The sequence below is a fragment of the Lolium perenne genome, chromosome 5 (genome assembly GCF_019359855.2).
Source record: "Lolium perenne isolate Kyuss_39 chromosome 5, Kyuss_2.0, whole genome shotgun sequence".
Lineage (NCBI taxonomy): Eukaryota > Viridiplantae > Streptophyta > Magnoliopsida > Poales > Poaceae > Lolium > Lolium perenne.
Window position 1 is genome coordinate 46,561,689 of NC_067248.2, and position 26,407 is coordinate 46,588,095.

Genomic DNA, 26,407 nt, shown 5'->3' on the forward strand with positions numbered 1-26,407 from the left:
AATATTAAAGCCAATATACTTATATATTAGCAGTAATAATTTAACCAGGGTGTAGGTGAGAGTCGGAGAGTGTCGGAGTGAGAGATAATTGCATATTGCTACCACAATTGAGGCTAGGGCTTCAAAAAACTACCACTTTTCCGGTTAGTTGTAAAAAACTACCACTTTTGCGTCTAATTGCTTCAGAAAACTATCAATTGTGTGTAACACTCGGTTTGGTCCAATTTAATCATGTTTCTGACAGAGATAGCCCACCATTTGATCAAGTTTTCTATCTGAATGACATGGTGGGCCATCTCTGTCAAAAACTTGATCAAGTGGCCAAACCGATTGTTACACAGAACTGGTAGTTTTTTGAAACCATTAAACGCAAAAGTGGTAGTTTTTTGCAGTTGACCTGAAAAGTGGTAGTTTTCTGAAGCCCTAGCCGCAATTGTGGTAGCAATATGCAATTTTCTCGTCGGAGTGATGATAAAGAAATTCATATCATTTCTACTTTTTTGCGTGACTAAATTCACTTTAGATAGGAATTTGAAGTAAAATGCATCCATTTTCCAAAGAGATTAGTGGCTAACTAGGGGAAAAGTCCGGTTTGAACATGGGTGCATGTGAACTCAGGTTGGAAATGCATTTTCCAAATGTTAAAAAATTCTGAAATAAAAATAACCGGGTACATACGCATGTTCCATGTGTGCGTAGAAAGTTTTCGCGGAGAAACCACTTTTTTATTTCAGAATCTAAAAAAATCAAAATACGTCACATATATACTATACTGCTATATAGCCCTGCAAAATTTCACTTTTTTGCCGAGACAAAATAAAAAGTTTTTTCGTCACGAAACTCATGTCCAGGGCACATATTTGAGATCATCTGGGAAATCATTTTGTGTTTTGATTTTTAAAACATGTTTTGACATCACAAACGGGACTTTTCAAAAAGTGGGTTCACATGCCCCCATGTTCCATATATGCAGTCTCCTAGCTAGGTCCAAACAAGCTTCGAGTGGGTCACAACAGATGATTATATCCATCAAACAAAGCGGTTCTATGCGGCACCAGTTTCACGTTTAGAGCGGAATGTCGAGCTATGGATTGCTATATCTAGTTTGCACTCTCCTAGTGGCTAGGGTTTTCAACACATGGAATCGCAAGGTAACCTTTTGGCAACCTACGTATCTACTTGAAGCAGTCGTTAGTTTGAACACATAAAACTTGTGATCCCATCAAACACTAACCCTAGTTCTACAAGAATCCAATCCGTGTTCTTAGTACCATTACTTCAAAGATAAACTCGCGCAAGAATACAACAAACATAACACATCCAACCTAACCGATTCTATGGCGAACACGATATGGAAGTCTAGATATGGTAGCCAAAGCTAAGAGGTAGTCTTGATCGTGTTGCCACATACAAGTATTTACAATCCCACATGTACCTAAATATTCGATTCGTCGGTGTCTAAAATGCAATAGAAAATGTATAATTGAAGTTTCTACGAAATACAAATCTCACAATACATTTGTGTATGACATATATAGTATTATTCATTCTTTATCAAAATTAAGATCAAGTTTAGATTTAAAATTCGAGAGGATCTTACAAAGGCGAGAAGAAAGAAGTATTGCATTTTATTAGCTAATTACTTCCCGAGATAGTGATTTTGAATATCAAGCTCCAAGAATAATTCTATTTGTATAATACTAAAAGAGCATCTAACCTCCCGAGATGTGGCATTATTGTATGTAAGAAATTTCTATCGGTAGATACTCGCACGGTACTACTTAAAAAAAAACTCCTTTACTAATTTACAAGATAATATGATGGATAGCTGTATCTATAAAGTTCATGTTGATGTAACCTTGGCATGCGAGATACTTACGTGACGGCTCAGTAACATGATCAGCAAACCGCAGTAGCAATCGGACTAGGATTATACCAACCTACTATAAAACGGCCCAAAAAAGAGTCGATACTGTGAAAGTCATCAGGAAGCATCCGGTTGGAGAGCCCCTGTCACGTGCTCACCACGTGCCTCTCCAAATCGCCGCACGCACCTCACCTCACCGCCCGCGGCCGGCGAGCGTAACTCGCAAACAAACGCATCTCGATGGCCGCCCACGCCGGCGCCGGCACCGCCGACGCGGCCCGGGCCGACGACGAGGCGCGCGCCCTCCTCCCCGCCTCGGCGCCCGTGGCCGGCCACGACGAGGAGGACGAGGACCTGGAGGAGCGCGCGTTCGAGGCGTCCGAGAAGGTCATCGTGTCCCTCTCCTCGGACGACGCCGACGCCGACCTGGAGGCGCAGCTCGCCTCCTCCTCGGGCTCCCCGCCCTTCTCGTGGCGGAAGCTCTGGCTCTACACGGGGCCCGGCTTCCTGATGAGCATCGCCTTCCTCGACCCGGGCAACCTCGAGGGGGACCTCCAGGCCGGCGCCGCCGCCGGGGACACGCTGCTCTGGCTCCTCATGTGGGCCACCGCCATGGGCCTCCTCGTGCAGCTCCTCGCCGCGCGCCTCGGGGTCGCCACCGGCCGGCACCTCGCCGAGCTCTGCCGCGACGAGTACCCCGACTGGGCGCGACGCGCGCTCTGGCTCATGGCCGAGGTCGCCATGGTCGGCGCTGACATCCAGGAGGTCATCGGCAGCGCGATCGCCATCAAGATCCTCAGCAGGGGGTACCTGCCGCTTTGGGCCGGCGTCGTCATCACTGCCTTGGACTGGTCAGTTTGGAATTTCGCTGATTGGTTGGTGAATTTTTAATTTGCAATTGGTGTAATTTGATTGGGGGGTGCTGGATCGCAAGATAGTTCCAAATTAAGTTACTTTCTTTTGTCTAAATAATCAGCACTAGAGATTTTCCAAAAGACCAGAAAAGGGAAAGGTTTCAGATTTTTGTCCTAGTTGTTGTTAGTGACATTTGGGTGAGATTTTGGTGTTAGATCTCAGCTAGTTATGGACTTACTGAGTTACTGTTAAAGTAGAGATTTTAGTTAGCACTAGCAGTAGAGATTTTCCAAAAGGATCAGAACAGGGAAAGGTTTCAGATTTTAGTCCTAGTTAGTTATGAACTTACTGTTAACTTTTATCTTAGTGTCACATCAGCTTAGACTCTGGCACGAATAGGTGCTGGTTTGGTGTAGATTTGATTGTAAACCATAATGTGTGCTTTGCTTTAACTTTCAGTTATAGGAATGTCTCATCTCTTTTGTTCAGACTGTACTATCAGTGAAGTGACAGTTTACTTTGATTTTCTTTTAGTTCATGATGCTCTATCAGATATGAGGGCTGCAGAGTTTTTCCTGCTTTGAAACAAGAATTCACAAAGCTTGATTTTTCTTGAACAATGATGTGTGCTCCCTTTAACTTTCAGTTATACAAATGTTTGTTCTCTTTTGTTAGGGCTGTAGCATCAGCGAAGTCACAGTACACTTGATCTTCTTTTAGTTCATGATTCTGTATGAGATATGAGGGTTTGGGGTTGCAGATATTTACCTGCCTTCACGCAAGAATTCACGAAGTTATTTTATCCAACACTGATCTGAATACCCGTCATTTTGAATTTGCAAAGTTTTCAACACATTTAAAATTGCATTTTAATTGTTTTTAAGTAGCTACTGGAAAATTTGGAATTCTTAGCCAGCAAAGTGAAAAAAAGACTCTTGAAAGTTTTTCATGTTATTTTCTGGACTTTGGTTTTTGTTGCCAAGTTCGGTTTTTTGAAATATTAATAAAAAGGAAACAAAACATGAATCACAGGAAGTCTGGCACCCCCTGGTTTCTCTTAAGAAATTAAAATAACGTTAGTGTTTAGGGATTGTTTCTAGTATACAAATTGAACTTGTACTATGAACTATTCATATTTTCTGACTATGACTAACTTGTGTATGTGACGTTTCCTCCCAACTTGAGATTTCCATGTTAGATTTTGTTCTCCAAATCGGTTTTGTACATTTTCTGAGATATTGTGGGTTCATGGCAGGAGTGCCCTTTATGATTTTTTTGTTTGACCCTAGCGAGTGCAAAGCAAAGGTTTGTACTGGCTTTTAAGTGTCGTATTTGTGCTGCTGACGTCTGTGTACTATATTCAATTTTACAAGAGTTAGATGTTTAGCAACCTTGTATCCACTGTAGGGTTGTTAAGCACTACTTAAAATTCATGCTTTGATGCTATTTTTCTGCTTTCTACAAAAGTTAGAGATGCTGTGATATTAATTTTTCTTCTGTTTTGTACCATAGTTTTCTAGATGGTCCTTGCACTTTTCTCAAAATCGTCACAAACTCACAATTGACCAATCATGAAATCTGTTGTCTATAATATTAGAAGCTACATTGTCTTGTGTTTTTCACCTTGATGGGGCTAGCCTCCTTATACTTTACATGCTTAGTTGAGTGCCACTAGTATGTTTCTTAATAGTCAAAGACATGAAAGCAATGTAGCTATTGCTATTTCAATCATCCACTAACCCCGTGTTTTTTTTCAGCTTCATTTTTCTTTCTCTTGAAAACTACGGAGTGAGGAAATTGGAGGCCGTATTTGCCGTTTTGATTGCAACAATGGCCGTTTCCTTTGCATGGATGTTCACTGATACCAAGCCCAATGGAAAGGACCTGCTAGTCGGTAAGGATCTCACTGATCAACTGTTTATGCTTAAAATTTTCCTCATCCTCTCTTACCCACTGATCATACATAATTTTATCAACAGGTATTTTGGTTCCCAAACTGAGCTCTAAGACAATAAGACAAGCGGTCGGGGTTGTTGGCTGTGTTATTATGCCACACAACGTCTTCCTACATTCAGCGCTTGTGCAGTCTAGAAAAATAGATCCAAAGAAGGAATACCAAGTTCGTGAAGCATTGAGATACTACTCAATAGAGTCAACGGTGGCATTGGCTATATCCTTCATGATAAATCTTTTTGTCACAACTGTTTTCGCTAAAGGATTCTATGGCACTAAAGAAGCTGGCAGTGTTGGTCTTGAAAATGCTGGGCAGTACCTACAGGAAAAGTTTGGTGGAGGGTTTTTACCTATCCTCTACATTTGGGGAATTGGGCTATTAGCGGCCGGGCAGAGCAGCACAATAACAGGAACTTATGCTGGACAGTTTATAATGGGTGGATTTCTGAATCTTAAGTTAAAGAAATGGCTGAGGGCGCTGATAACCAGAAGCTTTGCAATCGTGCCAACTATAGTTGTGGCTCTGTTCTTTGATTCGTCTGATGCACTGGATGTTCTAAACGCGTGGCTCAATGTGCTTCAGTCCATTCAGATCCCTTTTGCATTGATTCCTCTGATAACCTTGGTTTCCAAGGAGCAAGTCATGGGCGTCTTTAAAATAGGCCATAAGATGCAAGTAAGTCTTCATCCTTTTTTTTCTTCCATAATTATTGACCTTTTTTCTTATGGCAGTCATATCTTGCTGTAAAATGCCCACCAAGTGAGTAGTGTTGTTGCAGGGATTGTTGTTTTAATTTAGTATTCTTACATACATGACACTGTTCTTACCGAGTTATGTCATTTCTATGCAGGCTGTAACCTGGACAGTGGCTGCACTGCTGATCACGATCAATGGCTATCTATTGTTGGATTTCTTCTCATCTGAAATACGAGGCCCATTGTATGGATCAGTCCTCTGCTTGGCAGTACTTGCCTACGCTGCTTTTGTACTGTATCTCATTCTGCGGGGCACAGAGATCTCCAACAAGATCATTGTAGCGATACGCAAGAGGCTGTCATGACACCTGTAGCCAAAATTTTGCCCTTTTACACAGCCTTTAACCTCTCAAACCTATAGAATGGGTCCCAGAACAGAGACCGGAGATCTCACTGTACAGTGACATACGTTCGTTGAAACGGATGGACCCAATCCTCTGATAAATTTGTTGTAGTGCTCTGACTTCATCCTGGAGGAGGGAAAACAGATAAGTGAACTGACGGTGCCGCTGAACAGCTATGCAATCATTCCTTGTTTTTTTTGTGTAATTTTTTGTGGCGAACTAAAGCATAGAGAGGAATAGAAAAAAAAGACTAGAAGCAGAAGAAAGCAATGTAATTTTATTCTTGATCTGTACATGAAACTGTTACAATCTGGACAGTGAATATTGATCATCCAATCCTCTCTGTCGTTGTCTGTATGCCGCCGTGATAAATTCTGGTGCTGGTACCTTTTGGTGCTGGGTTTTTGTTATGCTTTTTCTTAAAACTAATTGTTATTCGCGGAAAGAAATGCAAAGGTTTTGTGTGTCCCTGAAGAAAGAAAAGAAAGAAGATACTTTGATGCTGGTTCCTGGTGGGAAATTTGTTCCTAAGCATGTGCTGGTTTTGGATGGGGATGATGAACAGAATGAATACCCTAATGCGTGTGGTCCTTTTCGTTGGTAGGTATCAGAGAAAAGTGCGGTCAGGTGTGCATTGACTATGAACAGCGTCAGAGCACAAAATTCTCACCCAAGGGCCACTTCTCATGGAGAACCGCTGTCATCCGTAACAGCAAACGAATAGTAGAACTGAAACCAAGGGAACAGTACAGGAACAAAATTCTCTCTTCGTGGTGGTGACGTTCTCTGTGACTAACCCGCAGTACCAGGCGCAAAAGTCGAACAGCTAGATGAGTCAAGACATTTTGGTTTTCCCCTTTGACCTTAGCTGCCTAGGCTGAGCAGATAACTCTTGTCACATGTAGGCTGCCAGCAAGCCGAGCTTCAGCAAGCCTGCCGTAGGCTGTTAGCAAAACATTCACACAAACAGGTGTGTGCGTTTATGCAGAAATCTCCTGAAAAGACTGTTATAGCTTCAGTTTAGTATTTTCCTTTTTTCTTAACTTATTTCCCCGTCTGGCTTTGAAGAGTTAGTTGCGAGTGAAGAATCTAGGGAGGTAGATGGTTGAGGTTTGAGTACCTGTACTGGGCCACATTGGACGCTCATATTGGCCCATTTCTATCAGTTGCTCACACAACACACAACGTTTTTTTTTCTTCAGGATAGTGAGCTGGTCTGCTTTTTGGGACGTCCTCGCAACACCTTGTAACTCGGGCCGTTTTTGCGTCAAGGCTAGCTTGTTCCCATGACCTACTGGCTCGGCCGTGAAATAATCTACCGTCTACTCTCTTCCATCCCTTGCACTCCTTTCGCCTATAAAAAAACTTTTAAATTTTGTCTAGATACAAAATTATATAAACATGTTTTAGCTTTGAATTCATCCCTATCTAGAAAAAATAGCGAAGCTTTTTTAGAAACGAAGGGAGTACTTGTTTCTAAAAAACGCTTTGCAACTTTATCTACATACAAAGGTATATAGAGATATTTTAGATGTAGATTCATCTGTATCTAGAAAAAGTTATAAAACTTTTTTTTAATGGGAAGTACTAAATCGAGACGTCTCCGTCCACCTGGAAAAGTTGCCCTATTCACCGCCTTCTTCCTGCGTCCCTGTCCACCTGGAAAAATGCCAATGCCCAGGTCACTCGTCACGTGAGTGTCTAGGTTCTAACATACGTCTGAAGTGTCAAATAGGGATTGATTAGTGCCAAACATGCTTTTATAAGTGGTTCGGTCGTGCTTCATATCATCTTCCCCTCCCTCATGGTATAACGACTAGCGATGCAGGGGGGGCAAAAAGCTCAAAAATTCTACTATAAGCCATTTTTTCTTCACTAATTTTCTAAAAGCTGGGGGGCGGTGGGGGGGGGGGGCAAAAAGCTCAAAAATTCTACTATAAGCCATTTTTTCTTCACTAATTTTCTAAAAATTTGCGGTGCCCCCGATTTGTATATAGCTATGGCAGTACCGACTAGGGTGTTAAGGTGAGATCCCGGTGGAATTTCACTTGTAGTGTATTTTACTTTTCTTAATACAAAAGTTTTGTGTCAAAATTTTGCAGTAGAAAAATCATAATGCGCTAAGTGGGATTTAGGATCCCACTTGTCACCTTAGCCTGAACTGGACACATATACGCTAAATCCAAAAGCTTATCTGCCGAGAAAACATGGTCAAATATATTGCAGCGCTGCTGGCCACCAGCTAGGTTACTACTTTGTTTTGGTCGATGCTTAGTTGCTTACTATTACTGTCTTTTGGTTAGCCTTGGACCCCGTCTTCTGTGGCACTGAACCCTTTTTGGTCAAACGCAGGCATGGCGACACACCCATGCCACCGAACACAAGAGACAATGCTCACATGTAAGAAGATACAAGACATCCTGCATTAAGCTAGTCGCCATGGTAGCTGAGAGTCGATCACATTCGCTAGCCGCTGCATGCATGCAGTGCTAATTTGGCCTTTTTACGGCCCTGCACTGCGGCCTGTTGCCGTCGGCGCGCAGCCCGTGGACGGGAGCTCAAGTAACAACTCTAATTAAACAATTGATTTGGCGCTTGCTTATGCTGGGAATCTGCGATCGATAACGGCTTGCAGAGCAGCAGGGCGCAGGTCGCAAATTTGACCTCATTTGACCCGAGGAGAACTACGAGTATTATAGAATCTGATCTCTAGCCTCTAGGGTTGGACGTCAATGAGGATGGAACCAAAAGTTATTCAGCAGATCCATCGGTGTGCGTGTGGCTTCGAAGCTAACTCGGTGCCAATGCCTATTCCAAAAATACTTGCCACCGAGCTGCACAGCTTCAGCTCCATACCTGTTGACGTTGCCACCAAATCTAAAGATCAGATTTTAGAATAGTTTTGGTCTGGACTTTTTTTCTGTCACCAGGTACTATTTGTCAAAAAAAAAAAATACTTCATGCAGGTGCAGCTCCAGTTTGGCGTCTTGTTAAAATTGTGATCACAAAGCAGTACAAGGCAGAGAAAATTCTTCGTAGAATTAAATTGCAGAGCAAAAGACATAAACTGATAGCACCTGATAAATTTCTTGTACGCGAGAGTCAAAAGACCAACATACAAATCTGAACTAGCACTCCTGTTGCAGATTGTTTTCACGTGAAAAAGTAGCAGATCAGCTGCACGTGAACAACAGATCGCCTTTTGATACCTTGCCCGAGAACTTGATCGGTCGATCCGTTGATCGATCTAGACGTGTTGTTGCAGTTGCTTTGGCTGGACGGGAAGTAGTACTGCCCGCAGATTGATTTTCTCCTCGCTCATCCTGTTAAAAGTGTTTGAGGGAACCGTACTTGGATCTCGTATGGGTTGCGTGTTATATAGGGGTATAGGAGTACATGGTTTCGTATTCAATACACATCTATGTATGGTATACGTATTACATATTATAACCTGATATTACAACTCTAACAGCCCCCCTTAATCTAAACCTGCAGACAGGTTAAGATTACGCTTGAACTCATCAAGTTTCTTGACCGGAAGAACTTTTGTAAAACCATCTGCCACTTGATCATTGCTTGAGACAAACCGAACGGCCAGCTGATTTCTAGCAACTCGCTCTCTTACAAAATGAAAATCAATCTCAATATGTTTGGTGCGAGCATGAAACACTAGATTAACAGACAAAAATGTAGCTCCCAGATTATCACACCAAAGAGTTGGCTTCTGCCGCAATTTAACTCCAAGTTCCATAAGAAGGGCTTCTACCCAAATCAGTTCTGCTGTAGCATTTGCTAAAGCTTTGTACTCAGCATCAGTACTGGACCTAGACACAGTAGCTTGTTTCCTGGCACTCCATGAAACCAAATTTGGACCCACAAAGATAGCAAAACCACCCGTGGAGCGTCTGTCATCAATATCACCTGCCCAATCCGCATCAGAGAAAGCACTGAGAAAAGTGGAGGTTGATGAAGTAAATGTAATCCCCAGCTTTATTGTACTCTTGACATATCTAAGAATGCGTTTCGCAGCTGTCCAATGTTCAGTAGTTGGAGCATGAAGATATTGACAAATTTTGTTAACAGAAAATGCCAAATCCGGACGAGTCAGAGTCAAGTATTGCAGCGCTCCAACAATACTCCTAAACTGTGTGCAATCTTCAGTGCCAAGGGGTGTACCACTTGTGAGGGACAATTGTTCTGAGGTGGACAATGGTGTAGGAGCTGACTTACAAAGGCGCATACCAACCTTGTCAAGCAATTCTGTAGCATATTTTTCTTGTGTCAAGAGAAGGCCATCATTCACCCGTTTAACCTCAATACCAAGGAAGAAATGCAAGTCACCAAGATCCTTGATGGCAAAGTTCTTGTTCAAATCTTTAAGAAGAGCAGATATGGCATAGCTAGAGGAACTAGTAACTATAATGTCATCAACATAAACCAGAACAAATATAGTGATACCTGACTTGTGAAACAGGAACAATGAAGTATCTGTCTTTGAGGGTGTAAAACCAAGAGCACACAGCTTAGAACTCAACTTTGCATACCAGGCACGAGGAGCTTGTTTCAGCCCATACAATGCCTTATCCAGCTTGCAGACATAATGTGGTGTAGTGGAGTCCTCAAAACCAGGTGGCTGCCTCATATAGACCTCCTCTTCCAGAACACCATGAAGAAACGCGTTCTTGACATCTAGCTGCCTAAGGTGCCAACCTCTAGAAACAGCAATAGATAAAACAATCCTGACAGTGGCAATTTTAACTACAGGACTGAATGTGTCCTCATAATCAATGCCATACCTTTGCTTGAACCCTTTAGCAACTAATCTTGCTTTGTATCTATCAATGGTGCCATCAGCTCTCCTTTTAACACGATATACCCATTTACAGTCAATCAAATTTTTGTTGCTGCTTGGGGGAACAAGACGCCAGGTTTGATTTGCTAACAATGCACTGTACTCCTCCTTCATAGCTTGATGCCACTTTGAATCACCAAGAGCTTCAGAGAGAGATGATGGTTCACCTGTAGCTGAAAACATGCCATACCGAACTGTACCATCAGTATATTTTTTGGGTTGTCTAATACCTTGTTGAAGTCTGGTGCGAACACCAGAGGGAGGTGCAGTAGGAACTGCCCCACCGCGACCAGGCACAGAAGATCCGCCCGATATGTGGTCATCATTAGAAGGATCGGCAGCAGCAGCCCCAGGCGGGAACAGGCCGCCAGATGGCGCGCCTTGATTCGAAGGAGGCGTGTGTGCGCCACTGTCGTCTGCGGCGGGCGAAGAACGACCGCCAGATGGCGCGCCCGCACGGGGCGACGGCGTGTGCTCGCCACGCGAGGAGCCAGCAGAGCCGCGGCTCCCGAGGGCGGGAGAATCTGCCTCGAACAGAGGCGTTTCGGGATCAGCGTGAGCAGGGGAATGTTCCCCAGAATCTGCCACCAAATCTTCATCAATTTCCGCACCATTTTCGTCATGTTCTGACTGAGAGGCATTGTCATTTTCTTGAGGAATTTGAACAGGGCGGTGCAGCAGATTGTCATCAACTTGTTCAGCAACCTGTGGAGTATTAGTGATAGGCACAATAGGCACATGATCATTAACATTAGAGGCACCCTCATGAGGAGATGTCGTGGATGATGGAAGAAGGAGCAATTCTTTGCGAAGAAGTGGACCAGCATTAGGGTGGAGGGACGCAAAGGGAAAAACGTTTTCATCAAACACGACATCACGAGAAATATATACACGGCCAGTGGCCATGTCAAGGCATTTAACACCCTTGTGGCGAGGACTATAGCCAAGAAACACACATCGTGTAGAGCGGAAAGCTAGCTTCCTATTGTTATATGGGCGAAGGTTAGGCCAGCACGCACACCCAAAAACACGAAGAGCATCATAGTTGGGTTTGATATGAAGAAGGCGTTCAGCTGGTGTTTCAAGGTCAATAACCTTACTAGGAAGCAAATTAATGAGAAATGTGGCAGTGAGAAAGGCTTCATCCCAGTATTTGAGTGGCATGGATGCATTGGCAAGTAAAGCTAAGCCAACTTCAACTATGTGGCGGTGTTTTCGTTCTGCAGATCCATTTTGCTGATGAGCATGATGACAGGAGACATGATGGGTGATGCCAATTGTTTGAAACAAGGCATTAAGCTTCTCATACTCACCTCCCCAATCAGTTTGCATAGTAACAATTTTCCTATCAAACTTACGTTCAACATATTGCTGAAAATTAAGAAAGACTTGCTCTTAAGCAAATAAATCCAAGTGAATTTGCTAAAATCATCAATAAAGCTTACATAATATGAATTTTTCCCAGCAGAGAGGGGAGCAGGACCCCATACATCAGAGAATATTTGTTCCAAAGGAACAGTGGATCGACTACTAGACGTAGGGTATGGTAGCTGATGACTCTTGGCCAACTGACAAGAATCACATACATATGGGGTACTCTCTGGGGTGTAAGCTATTTTATTTTGCCTAAGAACTTGTTGAACCACGAATGAAGAGGGATGTCCTAAGCGGCGATGCCATGTAGAGGATGACGGCTTTATTGTGATGTATGCATGCTTGGAAGACACACTGGATGTGGGCATCAAGGGATAGAGGCCACCATAGCAGGGACCCCTAAACAGAACGCGTCGAGTTGCCTGGTCCTTGATCACAAAAAAGAAAGGATGGAACTCAATGAAAACATGATTATCAAGAGTGAATCGATGAACGGATAGAAGATTTTTTGATGCACTAGGAACATGCAATATGGAATTGAGATTAAAAGATGCATGAGGGGTGCGCAATTGTGAATGACCAATATGACTTATGTGCATACCTGTGCCTTCAGCAGTGCGAACTTGATCTTGTCCAGTGTAGTTGTCATGAGTAGAGAGCTTCTTCAGCTCCCCAGTTATGTGATCTGTGGCGCCTGTGTCATAGTACCAATTTGTGTCCACGCCATGAGATGCAAAGTTTGCATCCTTGCCTGCATTGCGGTCTCCATTGTCACGGTCACGACGATCATCACCATAACGCCACCAGCACTCCTTGGCTGGATGCCCATGTATGTCACAGATCTGACATGTGGTGTCCACGTAGCGTGTAGGCTGACGGCGGGGGCGCCCATTGTCACGCCCATTGTCACGTCGATCCTGATTACCACCCTGATAGCCGCCACGGTGGCCACCACCACCACCACGGCGATCTCCATTGTCACGGCCACGCCCATCATCAGTACGGCGAGGAGGACGATCATCACGCCAACGGTCCTGGCCACGGTCATCTCGCCAGCGGTCCTGGCCACGATCATCACGTCCACGGGAGGGAGTGCCACCTCCACGACGGGCCAGATTTGCAGACGATGTGAAGCTGGTGTTGTCTTCATCTTTGTGCAGGTGATCAAAGGCTTGAACTTGATTGAACAGGTCAGACAAGGTGGTGTTGGGGTTGGCGCGAACGGCAGTGATCAAGTTGCGGTAGGCGCTGCCCAGATTTGTCAGGACATACCCGACTAGCTCATCATCATCAAGAGGTTTACCCGCAGCAGCGAGTTCCTGGGCAATGCCTTTCATCTTGGAGAAATACTTGTCGGCGGACATGTCATTTTTCTTGGTTTCAACAAGAGCAGTCCGCAGGTGTTGGATCCGTGACTTCGAGGAGACAGAAACATGGGCATTGATTGCTTCCCAAACCTCAGCAGATGACTCCAGTCCGACGACATGTGCCAGAACGTCCGGAGACAGGGAGTTGAGGAGCCAGCGAAGGACTTGCTGGTCGCGGGCGATCCAGGTCATGTATGCAGGATTCGTCATTGTGACCGCTTTGTTGTTCTCATCTTCGGTCTCGAGCATCTTGACAGGAGCCTTGTCCTTGCCTTCGACAAGGTCGAGAACGCACGCGCCACGGAGGGCGGGGACGACCAACGCCTTCCAGATAAGAGCGTTTTCTCGAGTCAGGAGTTGTGTGGGGGGAGCCCCAAGGGCTGCAGCGAGCGTTGTGGCAGAGGACGAGGACGCCATCTGCAGATCGTGATCGCGACGGTGGCACAGGAGATGTGCGACGGCGGCGGCTTGACGTAGATCGTAGGTTTTTGTTTGTTTAGGGTTTGGTTTTGGCGGCGGCGGCTACGGAAGCGGCGGCGGCGAGATGTCTTGGGCTTTTTTGTGTAGGACGTGTATGGGCGGCGACAGCAGATGATCTGCAGTGGCGGCAAGGCTTGATGTAGCGGCGGCGGCGGCGGCTGATCTTCAGCGGCGGCGGCGGCGGTGTCTTGGCAACTAGGTCATGGAAGAGGTAGCTCTGATACCATGTTAAAAGTGTTTGAGGGAACCGTACTTGGATCTCGTACGGGTTGCGTGTTATATAGGGGTATAGGAGTACATGGTTTCGTATCCAATACACATCTATGTATGGTATACGTATTACATATTATAACCTGATATTACAACTCGAACACATCCATGCCAGAAGCAGACTCCAATACGGCAGGAGGAAAAAGATCGGAACGCGGGAAGAAAGTGCAGACACGAGAGCGCCTGTGGTAGATCGGCGCGGCGGAATTCGTTGCCGTGGCATGCGATTTGATCGAGGAACTCACGATCCCGAGAGGCGGCGCACGGAACGCCACGGAACAACCTCAATCTTGTAAATCCAATCTCACGAACCATAGCATCTGAAACTGCATGATGCCGCACGACGGCGGCTGTTGATCCAATAACAACGCGGTGCTGCCCGAGGAGCATAATGGAGAAATCTGCTAGGGCAGCGAATCAATCTTGAAAACTTGTGCTCTGATACTGCTTGTTACAAAATCGCGCAATAAAATTAGATCAAACAAAGAACAAGAACACAGATTTTTACGTGGAAAATCCAAACATGAAAAACCACGAAACGCACGGCGGCACTCTCACTATAATTGGAGGGAGTATTACAATACACGAGAGGACAAACCCTCGATCTATGTGCTATCAATATGTTGTATCTCTCTCATCTATTCTATGACTACCCTGAAGTATATATGGGGGCAAACAACTCTCTTTCTTGGCGGACACGAAATAGAGTTATATATGTGCTACGCCTAGCACGGTTGACACGTCGTAGTCCATTAGAACTCCTTTCATAGTACAACAGGTAAATAGATTTCGGATCATATTCAACAATACACCACATGTATTGTGCCATTGAAGCCTCGTCTCGCAATTAGAAAGGCCGGATGGTCGAGCGTTCTGCTGGTGGGAGAAAGACCCTTCTTCCTCCTTGTCGGTATGATTTGTTGCTGCTGTTCTTCTTCTTCCTCGACGCTGATGCTGGAGGGAGTTCCTGGTTTGCCTGGGCAGATGGCCCGGCCGTGGTGCTGGACCGGTTGGTTGACTCGAGTTCCCATCCTTTCGGAAGGGACACTTTTCGCGGTACTCAAAGCCAAAGATGGCGACGGCTGCTGCAGGCGTGTTGGATTGGTGTCCATGCCTTATCGGCGCTGGTGTCAAGGAAGGAGGAAGCAGCGTGGTGGCAATTGTACCATGGTCGAAGATGATGACCTGCTTGCGCTTGGTTGTAGTTCTTTCTGCTGCAGGGGTCTTCTCTCAAGATTATGGGATGATGACACAGGGCTCCGGAGATCTTCATGGGTTATGGTGGTCTTAGGATATTCTAGGTGTTCTTGGTCCTTTGTGTTTGTGTCACTCTGTGCTTGTAAGGGTCAACAACTTTGTATCTTTCCGTGATATGAATGCAGAGAAATGCTCAAAAAAAGAAAGAAAGGCCGGACACAAGGTAATTAGTTTATGCTCATGTAATTCTATATTAACTACCTCCGTGATGTTTACTTGATTAATTTCTCTTGATTTAGGAGCAACCGTCAACGACCTGAATACTTGGACTGTGCCTACGGCTCCTTCCTCGCCTACAGCTACAGCGCCTCCACCTCCCCCACCCGCACCACCAAGCACACCAACATGCTCCAGATTATCTCGACTCCTCTAATTGATGTGTCAAATAGGCTAATTATGTTTTAGGTGTTTCTTGCAAAGATCACAAGGAGACATGGTGCTCTGTGCAAAACAAAATGCAACTTGTGGTTCTATGCAAAAAAGTCACCAACATCTGATGTTAGAGCAAGTCCAGCAGGAACCACAAAGCTCCCCCGATAGGAAATATATATAAGGGAGAAGGAGGGGGAAAAAGGTCTCCAGCAGGTCCCCTACAGCCGCCCCCAGCAATTCGCTTCCCCTACCGAGAGTCTGAGACCCCTTCCCCCCCTACACATCGGGGTGGTGGAGGCGTCCCCTATCCGTCCTCCTTCCACCACGCGCTCCACCAGGTACGTCGCTACCTTCTTCTCCTTCGATTCCGCTTGAAATCAAGCGCGAATCGACCTCCACATCGGTCATGGTGGGGAGAGGGGAGAGGAGAGGCTGGGGCGGTAGATCAGGTGGAGATAGAGCTCAAGGACGGTGATGAAGGAGCAGGGAGGGTGTAACATCCCAAGTTTTAACAATAATGAGATCAAGAGAGAGATCAATTACTCAAAATTTGCAACAAACAAAAACTTTTTATATACATATGGTGTCACATACAAGTTCATGCATATGAGTGATTTTCTTTGGTGCATTTGCCATGATGAGTGTTGATATGATTATCACTTGCTAATAAACCCTAATATATGATCATCACACCCCTCTTTGAGAAAAATAAAAGAAATACCAAAGTGGATCTAAAACCCTCTCATACACATAGGTCAAATATGCAAATCATCACCAAAGGCCACCATGGCTTGATCTTTTGTTTCTAAAATGCTTATATAACTCAAACAAACCTAATTGCATCAAAGAAACCAAAATTAAATCAAATTTGAACTCAAAACCATCTCACATGTGATGATGGTCACTTGTGCACTTTTTAACCTGATCCCCTCTTTACCCCTCTGGTTAAATCATTTCTTAAACCAAACTTGGTCAACCAAAGCCATGTCATCCAAGACCATATCAAGGTGATGAACTTTCATGTTGACCACCCTGGCTAGAGTTGACTAGGTTGACCAGTAAAGGTGTGACAAGTGAGGACTTTAAATCAATGTGAAGATCATGCCTAATTTGATTTTTTGCAAACTACCTTAATTTTGACCACCACCACCACCCCTCTACTGCAAATAATATATAAATCAAACCCTCCAAATTTCATCCAAAAATTCCAAAATTTGGTTCTTGCGGCCATTTGGTCGAACAGGTGGTGTGCATGAGTCTGCCAACTCCCTCCATTGCAAAATCCATCAGGTTTTGGCCTCCACCATCACCCCTAAGTCATCCCCAGTACCCCTCTGTACTCACCAAGCATTGCCAAGCGAAATGGACAAGAAAAGGTACCCCTGATCATCACCAAATTGACCAAGGCATGCCATGCCGTGGCATGGCATGACCTCACTCATGCTTCCCCTCTCTCTGGCCAACTGCACCGTGCCAAACCATGTCCAACAAGCTCCCCTCGCTCACCTGATCGTGCCAGACACCGGCCTCGACGAAATGGTGCACCACACGCGCCAGGCCGTGCACGCCCAGAGGCGCCCAGACATGCACGCGCACGACAGAGCGTGCAAGGGCACGCTCCAGAACGCGCCGGCCACGTCGTCGCGCCATCGCCTCCGTTGACCCCTGCCTCTTCTCTCTGCGCCACCAGCTTCACAACGTCACCAGCAACCGCAAGGACACGCCCACTGGCCCGCGGGAACCCTGTGCACGACGCCACCGTCGACGCTATCCGCCGCGGTACTGCGAGCTTCGGTCATGCGCTCGTCCTCGTCTCGCCCTCGTTTTCACCGCAATCAGGCCCAGCGTGACCGCACCGACGTCGCCCACACACGAGCGTCAGCGCCAGGCCACCAGCTCCCCTGTAGACGCGTCGTCGTCGATGAGCTCATCGCCTCGCCACGGCCACCTCCAGACGCTATAAAAGGAGACCTCCCCGTGCCTCACTCTCCACACCAAACTTGCTCCCCTCCCTCTCCTCAAGCTCCTCGACCTCACCCCTTGCTCAATTAGCCACCGCCGCCGTCCAATTTCATCGCCGGAGCCCGTGGAGGTGCTGAGAAGCTCGCCGCCGTTGCAGCGCACCCCAGGCGACGCCACTGCTACCAGGAGGTTCCTCGTCGTCGACAACGTCGCAGCGCACCCCTCCGACGATCGCCGGAGCTCCGACGTGCTCTCCGACCCCCTACCTGCGCGGCCCGTAAGCCCCCTTCTCGCCGGAGACGACGACGCTTGTCGTCCGTTCGATCTCGTTCTGATCCTACGGCTCACACTCCCCATACCGTTTCGCTGTTCTAAACCCACTGACGCGTGGACCCCACGCTGTCAGGCGGCCCGTTGCGTGGACGCGCTACTGGGCCGGCCCACTTTCCTTCTTCGCTGCTTAGCCCGTTAACGTTTCCCGCCAGCCCATTAAATTCAAATGTTGATTTTCGAATTTTGTTAATTACTCTCAGATGCTGTTTTCAAATTTAAATAGAATAAAATCTACCAAACCAAATTTGACAAATTTTATATATTTGGAAACCTTGTGAAAATATCTACAAAACTACACTGGTCCCAACCATAGATTATTTGTAGAATAAATCTGATAAAATAAACAAGGCAGGGCATTTTTACACTTCAATTAATTATTAAAAATCAAATAAAAATGCTTTTAAGTTGAAACCAACTCTCAAAAATCATATTTAAATATATCTATCTGAATATGTAAAAATATTGCATAATTGTTTGTATGATCATGGCCTTGTTTAAAAATTTGGCCCTATGGCTAGTTCTAGTGCATTTTAAATCAATCTATTATTTATTAATATGTATGAGAACCTCTCTCTCATTTAAATCTTGTCTCAACTAAGTTAATATGAGGAAGAGACCATGGTCAATTTAAACCTCATATTAAATTAGTTGATGATATTAAATTATTAATCATGGGTTATTAAAACACATGAGGTGATGTACCTCATTTAAATCTTTTTCCCAAATAGTGATTATGAAGAGGTTGACCTTGGTCAACCTAGGTCATATGATATTAATTGAGGAAATTAAATCTTAATAAGACTTAATAAGGGGAAATTATTTTCTCTCAAGAAATAAATAGAAATACAAATCTATATTTATAATAAGAAGAAATTATTTTGTAAGAATAATAACTAAATCAACTCACATAATAAGCATATGGTTATGATAGCTTAGTAAGAGTGATTCATGTGTGTGCTTAGCTTAGTATTTGAGTTGTGTGGTGATTGCGTGTATTATACTCGTATTTAGACGCTAGTACCGAGGAGTACGCCGAGGAGGAGGAGGTCTACACTCAAGGAGAGGAAGATCACTTTGACCAGTACAACAACCAAGGCAAGCTAATACCCTTGCAAAGTGCAAAGCTCCCAAGAGCAAAGCACCCCACCATTCTACTTATTTTTACTAAGCCTATCCCAGTTTTTATTACAAGTTTGCTTTCAAGTGTATTACTTTATTTTATCCAAGTACTTTTTGATTCATGATTCACTTGATCTAGAGTAGAACAATATCATCAAAGTTAGGCTATGGCAAGCAAGCTAAGTTAGCACCCCTCATGATTAGTGGCTAGTGCTAAATCACTAAAATTGACTACTCTAGATGGGAACATTGTGAAATGAGAATATGAATGGTGAAATTATGAAAGGAATTGTGAAGGTGATTATGACCAAGAGAAGATGGTGATTTTTGATAAAAATCTAATGTTGGTTTGGATGCGATACCTTTCCAATATTGAGTACCCCCACAATACCTGATTATGGGTAAGGCTTAACTAGAAGTTTATGTATCCTAGTATGGGTTCCCTCTGAACACACATCATAGGGGTTATGCCGAGGCTGCCTACGTTGTTGAGAAATGATGTGAATTGAGGTGAATTGTACGGCCAAGCCCTGTGCAGTTTCCAGGTTGACAGTTGGTCTTCACTGGGAGGCCAAGCTCATAGGGAGAGGTGCTCATACTAGGGTTAGTAAATGAAAGGTTATGGTTGATGATCCGCATACTGTGATACGATAATTCGGGGAAATCCCGACGGATGAAATCAAATGTTGTGGCACAAGTGTGCAACCTCTGCAGAGTGTAAACCTATTCGAATAGCCGTGTCCACGGTTACGGACGGTTGGAAAGGCCATCTAGTTTCCAGTATTAGAATCTGAAAATATGAATGGTGAATGATGAATAATGGTGAATCACAACTGAGTTGTGGGAATGACACTAATGTTCCCACTTAAGTGAGTTAATGTATGAATGGTCTACATGAAATGCTTATAAACTAAAATTGGCTTTATGCAAATAAAACTAGAGCTTAGCACCCTTTTACTAAAATAGATAGTGATTAATTTAATATTAGTTTGCGAGTACTTTAAAGTACTCACGGCTGTGTCCCTGGCTATTCAAATGGCCAGAATATGAAGAAGAGCAACAGTATGAGGATGACGGTCAGCAGGACGTCTACAACAACTAGGAGTCGCCAGACGTCAAGCGTTGGCCTGTGGAAATAGATAGTCCACTCCTATTACGCTTCCGCTACTATGTTGTCCGTTGATCAATAGATCAACTATTTGTGTAATATTGGATCATGTGATCCCCTTTTGTAAGACAATGATGGTTTGTAATGAATGATGACTTATGGTATCAACTGTTATGTCTCGCAACAACAATATTCTTGGGATTGCGATGAATGACATAATAGGCATCCGGACTTAAAAATCCGGGTGTTGACAAGTTGGTATCAGAGCCATTGTTTGACCTTAGGAGACCCTAGTTTAGAATAGACGTTCTGAAAAATTTAGTTTCTAAAACAAATAAAGTGAATACTTGGAAAAACTTACTCATTTGCTTCTCTACAAGATCTTTTCAAAAAAAATGATGACCATGCTCCTCCTTTTAATCCATCTAAAATTTTGGCCACACTTGTTCACATCTCTAACTTACTCATCCATTTCACTTTCAGATGGATCCCTACGTCCAGACGGAGTCCTACGAGCTGGGAAACAGAGGAAGTCTGGTGTTTGAGCGCGACTTGTACCTGGTGTCCGAGAAGCTCGAACGCCCACCTCCCCAGTTCCACGGAGTCCGGATCCACAACACCCCCACCGGGGAGCAGCAGTGGATGATCACCGCTGACTTGAAGGGAAGCCCGGAGCCTCCCATCTCGGAGAGGATCCTTTTCTCCTTCAAGGCATACAGCTGGGTGGACGGTCTTGCTCACGCCCTTCAGGAGGGACTTGCTCGGGTGTGCGGACAGAACATCGCCGCACTCCGGGGAAGCCGCTTCGCCCACTTCGCGAGGCACGACACCATGGGAGAGCCCATGGCACTCTCTTCGCACCCGGTGCTCAAGATTCATGTGGAGCATTTGGACTTTATGCTTCATGAGACCCGGAAGGACCTGGAGCTGACGCGTGTCCACGCCCACCGTGCCCAGATGGCTTTGGCTCATCATGCCGACGCCATCAGGATGCTCGCCAAGGACCGCAAGTCACTCCGCCTAAAGCGCGCCAAGAAGGAGGCCACTATCAACCGTCTTCGCGAGAAGATCCGCACTTTGGAGGTGACTGTCCGGACCCAGCAGGACCAGATCCAGGAGATGGAGGAGGATGGAGAAGACATCCAGGGAGGCGAGGACTTCCTGAGTAACGACAACGACTTTGAGGATGATGAGTTCACTGATGAGGAGGACTACGCGTTTCTGGAGTCCGAGGAGGATGGGATCATTCCCATCGATGTGGATGAAGACGATGAGGAGTAGTTGCACTAGCTTCACTTACGTAGGTGTGAGTTGTATCCCGCACCATGTATCGTAGTTTGTGGAAGAAGGGTTCTTAAAACCCCTAGTGTTTTAATCTGTAATGTGTGACGTATTGTGAATAAATAAAATGTGTGTTATGTTCATCATAAAAATATTTCAAGTTTTAAGTTTAAACTTAACTTAAAATAAGCCATAGAAATTCCCTCTCATCTCATGATCTATCTATCTGTTCAGATGGCCCCTCCGAACCGCAACCAGGATGCAATGCTACAATTACTGCAAACTCTGTTGGCTGACCGAGAAGATGAAAGGGCTGAAAGGCAAGCCAACATAGCAGCACTGCAGCAGATCGCCAATCAGGGCCATGGAAACCATGATCATCCTGGATCCAAACTTAAGAATTTCCAAAACACCAACCCACCTATCTTCAGCAAAACGGAAGAACCCTTAGATGCAGATGATTGGATGCAAACGATGGAAAACAACTTGGAGGTAGCCGGAGTAGATGAAAATGAGAAGGTGCTGTTTGCTATGCACTACCTAGCCGGACCAGCAAGAGCTTGGTGGACAAGCGCCCGCGCATTAAATACCGGACAAATGATGACTTGGGCTGATTTCAAGCTCAAGTTTAGCAAGTATCATGTGCCACCAGGTTTGATCAAGAAAATGAGGGATGAATTCAGGGAACTGAAGCAAGGAAGAATGTCGGTGGTAGAATACCGCGACAGGTTCCTCACCTTGTCAAGGTACGCCCCCGATGAAACCGACACCACCGAGAAAAGAAAGGAGAGATTCCTCAACGGTCTGCACGATGAGATGCAGACAGTCTTAGTCAACATCCCCTTCGCTGACCTAGAAGCCCTCGTGGACTCTGCCATCCAGATGTAAGGCAAACTGCACCAGGCAAATGAAAACCGCAAACGCCGCATGATGAATCAAAGTGGGCCCAGCAATACCCCCCGGTTTCGCCCCAGCTCAAGCGGTGGTTTCAACCCCCGCAACACCAAGCCCCAAAACCAGATGTCGTGCCCCGGTTTTCAGAACCGGAGCGGAGGAAACCCAAGGCCAGGAGGCCCCCACCACAACAACAACTATGTACACCACAACAGCAACTTCAACCGCGCCCCGCCGCGAACCTCCAACCACAACCATAACAACAACAACACCAACACTGCACCCAGGACAGGAAGCAATGCCATCCCCGTTGCAACCAAGGACAAGTCCACAATCACCTGCTATGAATGTGGAGTTGTGGGACACTTCTCCAATGAGTGCCCCAAAAGGCTGGCCAAGCTCGCCGGCAACACCTCTGCACCAGCTCAGCAGTAGCGCCGTGTCTCCACCGGCAAGAAGTTCGCCCCCAACAACCTGAACAACCGCGGAGGTCGCCTCTACCACATGAACGCCGAGGAAGCCCAGGAAGCACCAGATGTGGTGCTGGGTATGTTCTCTGTTAACTCAATACCAGCAAGAGTGTTGTTTGATTCAGGAGCATCGCATTCATTTGTTACCGAAGATTTTGTGAGCACTAGTAAGATTCAACCCATCAGCTTGAAACATGTCATGATAGTTCAAATACCTGGATCAACCACTAAAGCTAGAAAATTTTGCAAAGAAGTACCCATAAGAATTCAAGAAATAGTGTTTTTCGCAAACTTAATTGTTCTGGGAACAAAAGGATTGGAAGTAGTACTGGGTATGGATTGGATGGCGAAACATCATGGATTGATAGACTGCGCTAAGAAGGCCATCACCATGACTAGTAGCACCGGAATAACCATAGAACATGTGTCTGAGAAACTACCCAGAAATTTCACCTGCAACCAAAGTGTAGCCAAACCCACTCTGGATCAGATCAGGGTCGTCTGTCGATACGCTGATGTGTTTCCGGATGATCTACCCGGTATGCCCCCGGATCGGGATATCGAGTTTATCATCGAGTTAATCCCTGGAACCGGACCTATAGCCCAGAGAGCCTATAGAATGAACCCAACAGAGTTAGTAGAGCTGAAGAAGCAACTGGATGATATGTTGTTCAAGGGTCTGATTCGACCAAGTGCGTCGCCTTGGAGATCACCAGTTTTGTTTGTGGATAAGAAGGATGGTGCCAACCGGTTATGTACGGATTACCGTAAACTTAACGATGTCACCATCAAAAAAAATTCCCCTTGCCAAAGATAGAAGACCTGTTTGACCAGTTGACGGGTGCCACAGTGTTCTCTAAGATTGATCTTAGGACTGGTTACCATCAGCTGAAGATCCGTGCATCGGATATCCCCGAAGACTGCCTTTACCACCAGATATGGGTTGTATGAATACAATGTCATGTCATTTGGATTAACCAATGCCCCTGCCTACTTCATGAACCTCATGAATAAGATTTTCATGAACTTCCTGGATAATTTTGTCGTTGTCTTCATCGACGACATCCTTATCTACTCCAAAACCGAAGAGGAACACGAGCAACATTTGGAGGTTATCCTAGAAACCCTTAGACATCACAAGTTGTACGCCAAGTTCAGCAAGTGCGAGTTTTGGTTGAAAGAGGTTGGATTCCTGGGACACATCTTGTCTGCAGGAGGAATTGCTGTAGACCCAGCCAAAATCAAAACTGTTGAAGAATGGAAAACCCCAACCACCCAGACCGAGGTCCGTGCATTTCTTGGACTAGCCGGATATTACCGCAGATTTGTTGAGGGGTTCTCAAGCATTGCCAGGCCAATGACACAACTCCTGAAGAAAGATAAGAAGTTTGAATGGACTGATAAATGTGAAGCCAGCTTCCAGCAACTTAAGACCAGACTAACCACAGCCCCCATCCTAATCATGCCGGACATCACCAAGCCCTTTGATGTCTATTGTGACGCATCTAAGATTGGTCTTGGATGTGTGTTGATGCAAGAAGGAAAGGTGATATCTTATCTGTCCCGGCAGTTGAAGCAGCATGAGCAAAACTACCCAACCCATGACCTAGAACTTGCAGCCGTAGTGTTAGCATTGAAAGTTTGGCGTCATTACCTCATGGGTAACCGATGCGAGATCTATTCAGATCACAAGAGCCTGAAGTATATCTTCACACAGAAAGAGCTGAATATGAGGCAAAGAAGATGGTTAGAACTGATCAAGGACTATGATATGGAGATCCACTATCACCCCGGCAAGGCCAACGTGGTAGCGGATGCTTTGAGTAGACAGCCGTGTCAGCTGAACTCCATGATAGCAGCCGAACAACCTAGCCTGCATGAAGAGTTTGAACAGTTTAGGTTGGAGCTAGTTAGTGAAGGATACCTAGCCAGCATAGAACTGCAACCTACTTTGATTGGTCAAATCAAGGAAGCCCAGAAGGGAAATGCAAGCATTGACGGAATCAAGAGTCAAATGGCAGCAGGAAAGGCACCGGGATTCACAGAAGATGAAGAAGGAGTACTTTGGTACAACGGTCGCCTATGTGTGCCGTCAGACTCAGAATTGAAGCAAGTCATACTGCAGGAGGCCCACGACACTTTATACTCTATCCACCCCGGAGGTACCAAGATGTACCAAGATTTGAAGGAACAATTTTGGTGGCATGGAATGAAGCGAGAAATCGGGAGCTACATAGCTAAGTGTGATATCTGTCAGAGAGTCAAGGCAGAACATCAACGACCCGCCGGACTGTTGCAACCCTTACAGATTCCGGAATGGAAGTGGGACTCAGTCGGAATGGACTTTATCACCGGATTGCCCAAATCTAGTAGAGGAAATGATTCTATTTGGGTAGTGGTAGACAGATTAACCAAGGTAGCCCATTTTATCCCTGTCAAAACCACTTATCAAGGCCCCAAGCTAGCAGAGTTGTACATCTCAAGAATAGTCGCCCTGCACGGAACACCGAAGTCAATAGTGTCAGATAGAGGATCGCAGTTCACCTCAAGATTCTGGCAGAAAGTACATGAAGGACTTGGAACCCGGCTGAATTTTAGCACCGCTTATCACCCCCAGACTGACGGACAGACTGAAAGAGTCAACCAGATACTCGAGGACATGCTCAGAGCCTGTGTACTGGAATATGGATCCAAGTGGGAAGACTGTTTGCCTTACGCAGAATTCTCGTACAACAACAGTTATCAAGCCAGCTTACAGATGGCCCCCTTTGAAGCCATGTACGGAAGAAAGTGCCGTACCCCTCTGAATTGGTCGAAAGTCGGAGAAAGCCAAGTCTTTGGACCGGATGTTCTTCGAGAAGCCGAAGAGAAGGTGCACAAGATTCGCGAGTACCTCAAGACTGCGCAATCAAGACAGAAGAGCTACGCCGACAAGAGACGCCGAGAGATGACATTCGAGATTGGAGATTTTGTTTATCTCAAGGTGTCACCCCTCAAAGGAATGCAGAGATTCCAGGTGAAAGGAAAGCTCACGCCCCGATATGTCGGACCCTTCAAAGTTCTGAGCCGCCGAGGAGAAGTATCTTATCAACTGGAACTACCGGAAGAAATGGCGGCTGTGCACAATGTGTTTCATATCTCACTGCTCCGTAAGTGCCTTGAAGTACCGGAGAAGACTGAAGTGTTCAAGAATATTGATCACAGATCGGTGGACATCAACTCAGACTTGACGTATCGCGAAGTGCCCATTCGCATTCTGGAAGAAGCATACAGAACCACCCGCACCAGGAGTATCAAATTCCTGAAGATTCAGTGGAGCAATCACACTGAAGAAGAAGCCACCTGGGAGCGAGAAGAAGACATGAAGAAGGAATACCCAGATCTCTTTAGTACCTAGTTTTCTTTAAGATCTCGGGACGAGATCTTTTGTAAGGGGGAAGGGTTTGTAACATCCCAAGTTTTAACAATAATGAGATCAAGAGAGAGATCAATT

The 26,407-nt window shown here is 45.4% G+C and overlaps 2 protein-coding genes across 2 annotated transcripts; one reads left to right on the forward strand and one right to left on the reverse strand.

The window, feature by feature from the left end:
- Positions 1 to 1,999: 1,999 nt before the first annotated feature.
- On the forward strand, positions 2,000 to 6,117 carry LOC127298445 (metal transporter Nramp6). Its single transcript, XM_051328290.2, has 4 exons — positions 2,000 to 2,718; positions 4,480 to 4,616; positions 4,702 to 5,351; positions 5,527 to 6,117. Exons 1-4 carry the CDS (start codon positions 2,108 to 2,110, stop codon positions 5,734 to 5,736), a joined length of 1,608 nt encoding a protein of 535 aa, XP_051184250.1. The 5' UTR covers positions 2,000 to 2,107; the 3' UTR covers positions 5,737 to 6,117.
- Positions 6,118 to 9,253: 3,136 nt separating this feature from the next.
- LOC139831476 (uncharacterized) lies at positions 9,254 to 13,785 on the reverse strand. The gene is made up of 8 exons (XM_071820757.1): positions 12,603 to 13,785; positions 11,506 to 11,564; positions 10,858 to 11,332; positions 10,719 to 10,800; positions 10,486 to 10,634; positions 10,234 to 10,428; positions 10,006 to 10,149; positions 9,254 to 9,696 (listed from the first exon to the last, which is right to left on the reverse strand). The coding sequence occupies exons 1-8, from the start codon at positions 13,783 to 13,785 to the stop codon at positions 9,254 to 9,256; spliced, it is 2,730 nt and encodes a 909-aa protein (XP_071676858.1).
- Positions 13,786 to 26,407: the final 12,622 nt, after the last annotated feature.

Excerpts from the sequence above, each read along its gene's own strand:
- LOC139831476 (XM_071820757.1), bottom strand. The coding sequence starts at position 13,785 with ATGGCGTCCTCGTCCTCTGCCACAACGCTCGCTGCAGCCCTTGGGGCT. Across the intron at positions 11,333-11,505 it reads TGGCCGTGTATATATTTCTC|GTTGCTGAACAAGTTGATGA; the intron begins GTGATGTCGTGT and ends AATACTCCACAG. Across the intron at positions 9,697-10,005 it reads CAAGGTTGGTATGCGCCTTT|GTGATATTGATGACAGACGC; the intron begins GTAAGTCAGCTC and ends CGGATTGGGCAG.
- LOC127298445 (XM_051328290.2), top strand. The coding sequence starts at position 2,108 with ATGGCCGCCCACGCCGGCGCCGGCACCGCCGACGCGGCCCGGGCCGAC. Across the intron at positions 2,719-4,479 it reads GTCATCACTGCCTTGGACTG|CTTCATTTTTCTTTCTCTTG; the intron begins GTCAGTTTGGAA and ends GTTTTTTTTCAG. Across the intron at positions 4,617-4,701 it reads TGGAAAGGACCTGCTAGTCG|GTATTTTGGTTCCCAAACTG; the intron begins GTAAGGATCTCA and ends TTTTATCAACAG.